At 47.8% G+C, this 8,496-nt stretch overlaps 1 protein-coding gene across 1 annotated transcript; it reads left to right on the forward strand.

Annotated features, from left to right (window-relative positions):
* Positions 1–2,680: 2,680 nt before the first annotated feature.
* LOC125368132 (vomeronasal type-1 receptor 1-like) lies at positions 2,681–6,485 on the forward strand. Its single transcript, XM_048368988.1, has 2 exons — positions 2,681–2,692; positions 5,685–6,485. Exons 1-2 carry the CDS (start codon positions 2,681–2,683, stop codon positions 6,483–6,485), a joined length of 813 nt encoding a protein of 270 aa, XP_048224945.1.
* Positions 6,486–8,496: the final 2,011 nt, after the last annotated feature.

Consider the following 8,496-nt stretch of genomic DNA (forward strand, 5'->3'; position numbering starts at 1 on the left):
TCTCTACTTCTAGGTCTTTTGATGATTAATTGAAGATAAGAGTCTCACGGACTTTTCAGCCAGTCCTAGCTTTGGATTGCCAACATCAGATCTCAGCCCCCTGAGATGACAGGCAACCACCAGTTTCTGGATTTTTATTTCTTATTCATTGTTGCCTAGTATCCCTTTTTATCCTTGGCTATTATGCTGACTGAAGACATGAAGGTTCTCAGTCTCTCTCCTTCTGTTTCTTTTTCTCTCTCTCCTTCCTTCCATCCATCTTTCCTTCTCCCCCTCCCTCCTTCCCTCCCTCCCTCCCTCCCTCCCTCCCTCCTTCCCTCCCTCCCTCCCTCCCTCCCTCCTTCTCTTCCTCCCTTCTTTCCTCCCTTCCTTCTTTCTGGCATATCTCACACACAGGAGTCATGCATGACACTCGTTAGTGTCTTCAAAAGTACCCATGGAAGGGGCTGGGGATATGGCCTAGTGGCTGGGGATATGGCCTAGTGGCAAGAGAGCTTGCCTCGTATACATGAGGCCCTGGGTTCGATTCCCCAGAACCACATATACAGAAAACGGCCAGAAGTGGCGCTGTGGCTCAAGTGGCAGAGTGCTAGCCTTGAGCAAAAGGAAGCCAGGGACAGTGCTCAGGCCCTGAGTCCAAGGCCCAGGACTGGCCAAAAAAACAAAAACAAACAAAAGTACCCATGGAAGCTAGGAGCAAAAGTTTCTCAGGTCCCTCATGATCTTTTCTCACCTGGGAGATATGTGAACACACAGCCACAGGTGCCCTGAGGCATGCTGGGATTGTGCCTTAGTGAACCCTTTAGAAGTGGAAGTTTCTGAGCAAACACACATTTCATCAACCTCACCTGCCAAACTCCTCACCACGGCTTCCAGAAGTGGCAAACCACCGCCGCACAGGGCAAAGTTAAAGCTCTTCAGGGAAATAAATCATGGCGAGTTGACATGAGTAGCTAATGGGGAGGAATGGCTTCCAGTAACTTGCACACTTCAGAGATGTTTGTCTAAGATCACCTCAAGTCCCCACGCAAGCACTGTCACCTCTCCTAGAACTGAAATGATAATCATCTCCCAGACTGGCGATGACCTCATGGCACCCCAACTTTTATCTCAGCCTGAGACTTCTGCCTTGGCACAGCTGCTCAGACTGTGGCCAGGACAGCCCCTGCCCCATTGGGTAAGTGCACCTCCTTTCTAAGCAGACAGCTGGGGTCCTGGAGGACAGAAGGGCGCTCATAAATAAATGTGGTCAGGCTGGGCACTGGGCGTAAGCCTGTCATCCCAGCAGTTGGGAGGCAGAGAAATAGGACATCAGGAGTCTGAGGCCAGCCTGGATCATACAGTGAGTTCAATACTAGCTTTGTCTCCATAGAGAGACCTATGCTCAGATAATTCCTTGCTCTTCCTAAGATCAGGACTGGACCAAGAAACCAGGCAGCTAAGGTATTTTCTCTACTTTTCTGAGACATGGAATCAATCTGATCTACATGTGCCAAGGTGCCCCCTCCCTTTCCTCCTTTTTGTTCTAAATCCCTCTCCCTACTTGCCTCCCTCCTTCTCTCCTTTGGTCTATGTCTGTGTCTCTCTTTCCCCTCTCCCAAACTTTCCCTCTTCCTCCATCCCTCCATTGGTATTGATTATCTCTAGCTCTCACTCTTTCTCTGTTCCTCTCTCTGTTTCTCTGTTTATCTCTCTCTCCCCCCCCCTTCTTTCTCAATACTGGGATTACACAAAGGACCTCATGCATGCTGGATGATTAGTTAAGCACAGAACACTTCCTGTAGTCACATGCTTTCTCCTTTACCATGGTTGACTATTTAACAGTCATTCTGGGATGACAAAAAAAATAACTTTACAAGAGTTAGCTGTGGTTTTACAAAGAAAATCTTTCATTTACTCAAGTGGAACTATTTTGGGGAAGAGGGAGATATAATTCTTTAAGATTTCAGTGTGATTTTTAAAGTTTAATTACTTTATTGTTGTTTTAGAGGCAATGTACAGCAAGGTTATCTTTACACACATCGGGTGATGAGTACACTTCTTTCCTTGTACTTGCTATCATCAGTTCCCTCTTCCCCTCGAGTTGCTCCATTCACTTTCGTCAATGTCCAGTGCAGACGGTGGGCCCCGCTGCTGTGCATTCTCTCCAGTTTCCCACTGATTCTGTGCCGTCCCCGCACCTTCCCTCAGATGTGCACCTGTATCACACCGAATATGAGGTAAAAGAGTACACCATCATCTACAAGCTAAGACAACTTAAGAAAAGGTCCTTTGTTTCCTCGTCTTGTGTTTCAGGGCATATGTTATTTTATATACATATCATGAGGTGCTTGGATATTATAATTTGGTGCTTTTCTCCCAAGACTATCCTATTTTCATCTCACTGTATATGGGTGTCAAGAATCCTGTGTATTTTGTCATATTCCGTTGCTTTTTAAATTTAACATCTGCTTGTGAGGGAAACATGTGCTGTTCATCTCTCTGACCTTGGCTCACCTCACTCCACATGATTTGCTCTAGTTCCATCCATTTCCCTGTGAATACCACTACTTCATCTGTTCTAATGGCGGTGTACTATCCCATTGTATATAGGTACCACGATTTTTGGATCCACTCATCTATTGTGAGGCATCTGAACTATCTCCATATCTTGGCTATTGTGACTAGTGCAGCTACGAACATGGACGTGCAGGTGTCCTTGTCCTATCCTGGCTCATGATGCTCAGGGCAGATGCCCAGGAGCGGTGTGGCTGGGTCATTGGGAATGTCTGCAGTAAGATGGTACCTCAGGGTTGTTCTGATTTTCATTTCTTTCTTTCTTTCTTTTTTTTTTTTTTGGCCAGTCCTGGCCTTAGACTCAGGGGCTGAGCACTATCCCTGGCTTCTTTTTGCTCAAGGCTAGCACTCTATCACTTGAGCCACAGCACCACTTCTGACCATTTTCTGTGTATGTGGTGCTGGGGAACTGAACCCAGGGCTTCATGTATACAAGGCAAGCACTCTTGCCACTAGGCCATATCCCCAGCCCAATTTTCATTTCTTTTAAGGCTAGGGATGATGAGTATTTCCTCATGTGTTTCTTTGCCATTCTCTCCCTCGGAGAAGTCTCTCTTTAGCTCCCTTGCCCATTTAGTGATGGGTTTATTTTCGGGGGGGGAGGGATTAGTTTCTTCCGTTCCCCATGTCTATTGGACATTAGGACTTTGTCTGATGCATTGCTGATAAAGAGTTTTTCCCAATTGGTTGGTTGTCTTTTTAGTTTAGTAGCTATGTCTTTAGCTGTGCAGAAACTTTTTTTTTTATTAATTGGACATAAATTTTTTTACAAGGTGTTGTGCAAAGAGGGTGCAGTTACATAGTAGGGCAGTGTGTACATTTCTTATGATATCTTACGACCTGTTTTTCTATCCCTTGTCTAGGTCAGGTTGACATATATGCAATATACAATGTATCAAGAACATATACAGTATTCACAGACTTGGTCTCTACTGTCTCTCCGTCTCCCTTTGTTAACAGTCATATCAGGGAGATCATGCCCCTTTGTTTTCTGTGTTCTAGGCTTGTCTCACTCAACATTATTTGTTCGAGTTCTGACCATTTCCCTGCGAATAGCAGTATTTCACCATTCCTAATCACTATGTAGTATTCCATTGTGTATAAGTACCATATTTTTTGGATCCATTCGTCTGTGGAGGGGCATCTGGGTTGTTTCCATATTTTAGCTATTGTGAATTGTGCCGCGATAAACATGGAAGTACAAATGCCTTTTTGATATCTTGGATTTTGCTGTTTAGGATAGATGCCTAGGAGTGGTATGGCTGGGTCATAGGGTAGGTCTATATTGTGCTTTTTGAGAAACCTCCATACTGTTCTCCAAAGTGGTTGTACTAATTTGCACTCCCACCAACAATGGAGAAGGGTTCCTCTTTCCCCACAGCCCCTCCAGCATTTGTTGTTTCCTGAGTTCAGAGTATAGGCCATTCTAACTGGGGTGAGGTGGTATCTCAGGGTTGTTTTTATTTGCATTTCCTTTACTAGCAGGGATGTTGAACATTTCCTCATATGTTTCTTTGCCATTTTTATCTCTTCTCTTGTGAAGTCTCTCTTTAGCTCTTTTGCCCATTTCCTAATAGGTTTATTGGGCTTGGAGGGGCTTAGTTGTGCAGAAACTTTTGACTTTTTGTAGTCCCACGTTGCAAGTCTCTGACCTATCTATTGTGCCCCTGGGACTCTATTCAGGAAGTTCCTGCCTGTGCCTGTAAGTTCTAATATTTCTCCTACTCTGTCTTGCAGTAGTTTCAGAGTTTGGGGTCTGATGTCCTTTCAGGGACCCTAAGGTATTCTCTCCACATTTCTGAGACATGGAATCAACCTGATCTTCCTGTACCAAGGTCTCTGACTTCTTTTATCTCTCTCCCCCTCCCTCCTTCTTGTTCTAAGTCTCTCTCCATACTTGCCTCCCTCCTTCTCTCCTTTGGTCTATCTCTCTGTCTCTCTGAGCCTCTCTGTCGTTCCTTTCCTCCCTCCTTCCTTCTGTACTTTGATTTTCTCCCTCCTCCTTCTCCCCCAGTGCTGGGATTAACAAATGACCTCATGCATGCTAGATGATTACTTAAGCACAGAGCCTACTCTGTAGTCACGTGGTCTCTCTTTGACTGACGTTGAGTATGTAGTGGTCATTGTGGGATGACAAAAAATAATTGTGCAAGAGTTAGATTTACAAAGTAAATCTTTCATTCACCCAAGTGGACCTATTTTGGAGGGAGGGGGATAAATTCTTTTGAAAATTTTGGTTCATTTTTTTGTGGCATGCTGTGTTACTTCTGTCCATATACACAGTGCCCACTGATGCAGTTGAAATGCATAAGCTATCCATAATCTCCAGTATTCAACACTCGTGGTAAGAACTTGCTAAGTGTACCTGGAATGTGGCTTACTGGTAGAGTGCTTGCCAGCATGCATGAAGCCCTGGGTTCGATTCCTCAGCACCACATACACAGGAAAAGCTGGATGTGGCTCTGTGGCTCAAATGGTAGAGTGCTAGCCTTGAGCAAAAGAAGCTCAGGGAAAGTACCCAGGCCCTGAGTTCAAGCCCAGGAGTGGCAAACAAAAAACAAAAAATCAAAACAAAACAAAAGTCCCATCTGCTAGATATGTGGAATTATTTGATGAATATTGTTAGATGTATTGAGCCTGCTGATTAACAGATGTTAAGACTTCATCCTACCCAGCTGCTTCTTCATTCGAAAGATGAACAGGTACTGAAATACAGTGTGTATAAGCATGGAGTACTATTCAGCCACAAAAACATGGTATAATCCTTTTATTTGTGGCAGAATCAGTATGGATGTTGTCATGGTAGCCCTATCACTGAGAGCACAGCGTGATCATCACACATTATTTCACACACCTGTGGACTCTGAAATCCCTGCCCTCAGTATTCATGTTGGTTTGTTGAAATGACCTCACAGGGGGGAAAGCTTTTTGCCTGTGCAAAAGCAATGAGTCACACTTCTCTTTCAGCCTGCAGCTTCCTGAAATCCACCTGACACCATCCTCCAATGAATGAATTGGTTTCTGTGAGCCTGAGTTGGGGGGTCACCTTCCTCCTTCAGACAGGTGGAGGAGTCCTGGGAAATTCTTGCCTCTTTTGCCTGTGCACCTGTATGTTTCTCACTGTACAGACATGGAGACCCATAGACCTGATTCTCAACCAGCTGGTCTTCGCCAACACCTTGGCTCTTCTCTCCAAGGGTGTTCCTCAGACACTGGCAGCGTTTGGGATAAAACCTTTCCTGGGTGAGGCTGGGTGCAAGGTGGTCTTCTGTGTTTACCGAGTGTCCAGAGGGGTCACACTCAGCACCACCTCCCTGCTCAGCGGCTTCCAGGCCCTGAAAATCCAGCCCGGTGTGTCTGGCTGTGTGCAGCCCAGGCTGAGGTCTGCCAAGGGCGTCGCTCTCTGCTGTGCCCTCTGCTGGCTTCTGCATTTCCTATTAAACCTGGCCTTTGGAATGTGGAAACGTGGCTCCAAGGATAGCAAAAACCTGAGTGCGTTGACCATGTACAGTTTCTGTTCCATCCCTGCCTCAGGAAGAAAGACATTCCTGACTGCAGCAGTGATATTCTTCATCACTGACGCTATGTTCCTGGGCCTCATGGCCTGGGCCAGCGGCTCCATGCTCCTGGTCCTGCACCGACACAGGCAGCGAGTGCAGTACATCCGCAGCCACAGGCTCGGCCCCAGGGCCTCCTGTGAGATGCGAGCCGCTCTCAGCATCCTGGTTCTGGTGAGCCTGTTCCTCTCCTTCTACTCTCTATCTTCTGCCTTATCCCTGTGCATCAGCCAGGTGGGGACCCCGAGCCCCTGGCTAGCAAGCATGTCCTACCTGGCCTCCTCTGGCTTCTCCACCCTGAGCCCCTTGGTGTTCATCTTTAATGATGCCCGTGTCTCCCGGCTCAGCTCTGCCTGCTACAGAAGAGGATGAAGCCAGCTCTGGTGTCTGCATGGTCAGCGTCCTCCAGGACTCTGCACCTCATACTGGTGGGCTTGTCCGGGGGTGGGGGGCATGTCATGTGCAGTCATTTGGGGATGGTATACTGAGTAGATCATGGCTCCATATGCTGATTAGACTGACAGAAATAAACATTGTGTAAGTAAGAATCTACATATTTGGTACATGACCATAGATTCAAGCCATTTCCTTTTGGGAGCATTTCCAAGAGAATCAACTTAGAGACCAGCATCCCTCAGCACTGAGCTCTGCTCATCACATCCTGCACTGCCCCTGGTGGGGCTTTGCTGCCCTCTTTCCAATCCCTGCAGACCAGCTGCAAAGGTGTCTGAACCTCCTACAAACAACCTATTTCTCAGCAAGCTCTGTGTCACTGTGATAAAACACCTGAGAGATAAGAAGGGAGATCCAGGCCTAGACTGGAGGGATAGAAAAATGGGAGAGAGGGAGTCATAAAAGGAAAGAGAGAGAGAGAGGGAGAGAGAGAAAGAGAGAGAGAGAGAGAGAGAGAGAGAGAGAGAGAGAGAGAGAGAGAGAGAGAGAGAGAGAGAGAGACTGTTGTCAGAGATGCAAGACCAAACAGAGAGGACCAGGAAAGAAACCCCTTCTGACACATTACCATTAAAACACAAAATAGCCAGTCGCTAGAGGCTCACTGCTTGCTACTCACTAGGCTAGGCTCAGCAGGAAAATTAATGACTATATTATCTCCAATGAACCAACAAAAATTGGAAGTAGAGCTGTGACTCCAGAGGTAGAGCCCTTGGCTGGAGCAAAAGAGATCAGACACAGGGCTCAGGCCTTGAGTTCAAACTTATGACTGACAGAAAACAAAAGTAAAATAAAAACACAAAGCAGCTGGGTGTTAGTGATCATACCTGCAGTTCCATCCACTCTAGAGTATGAGATCTTAGTATATGGGTTCAAAGCTAGCTTGGGTAGGAAAATCTGTGATACTCTTACCTCCAATTAATCACCCAAAAAGGTGACATGGAGCTGTGGTTCAAGTGGTAGAGCGTTAGCTTTGAGAAAAAGAGCTCAGGGATAGGGCCCAGGCCCTGAGTTCAAGCCCCAGGTCTAGCAAATAATAATAATAATAGTGATGATGAGTTAATGTCATTAAAATGACAAAGATAAAAACTCGGGTTTTACTGCCGTCCTCTCGGTGAGAGGCCAGAGCCTGTGGGGGACAAGGCCTCGGCCCACCCCTTCACAGACTCTGCCATGTCCTCAGGGTTGCCCCCAGGTCCCTGTACCCTGTGTCCACCGGCCATATCCTCTCCTCAGCCTCCTGCGCTTCTCCTGAGCAGCATCTCCCATGTCCACTCATCCCCACTGCCCTCCCTATTCGGGTGCTGGGTCCCTGGTCTCCACCGGGACCTAGAGGGCCTGGGGTCAGCTCCAGGTGGGTGGCCCAGAGCTGGCCTTGCAGGTGGGAAGGGGTCTGACCAGCCTGAGGGCTGAGTCCTTTCACTGGAACATTCTGAAGTTCTGTATTCCCACAGTTGGCTGGCCAGGGATGCAAAGCCCTCACCCAGATCATTGGCTGTGCCTAGGTGAGGACTTCCCAGCTGGGCAGGGGTCGGGTGCCACAGCCCTAACCAGGGCCTGGTCCTTCAGGAGACCACAGGGGCTCAGAGGGCACCGGAAGGGGCGTGGGGCTGTGCCCTCATGAGGAACCAACTCCCTTCCAGGCTGGAGTCTGGACTCTGCGGCCCAAGGGCAGATGGGTGAATGCGTCCCACCTCCCTTAGGACTGGGCACCACCCTGGGTGGTGGGGATGGAGGTCAGCAGGTGGGACTGAAGCTGAGAGTGCCTGAGACAAATAAAGGGATGTTCTGGGGTGCAGTCTCTGATGACCTCTCATGGACCCTCCCTCCACCGGTCCTGTGGGTTGATCAGGCTCTGTGGTCACCCGGGGAAGTGCTGGGACCTTGGGGTGTGAGGGGCCCTGGAGGCTCAGGAGTACTGTCTTCACAAAGA

The sequence above is a fragment of the Perognathus longimembris genome, chromosome 20 (assembly GCF_023159225.1).
Source record: "Perognathus longimembris pacificus isolate PPM17 chromosome 20, ASM2315922v1, whole genome shotgun sequence".
Classification (NCBI taxonomy): domain Eukaryota; kingdom Metazoa; phylum Chordata; class Mammalia; order Rodentia; family Heteromyidae; genus Perognathus; species Perognathus longimembris.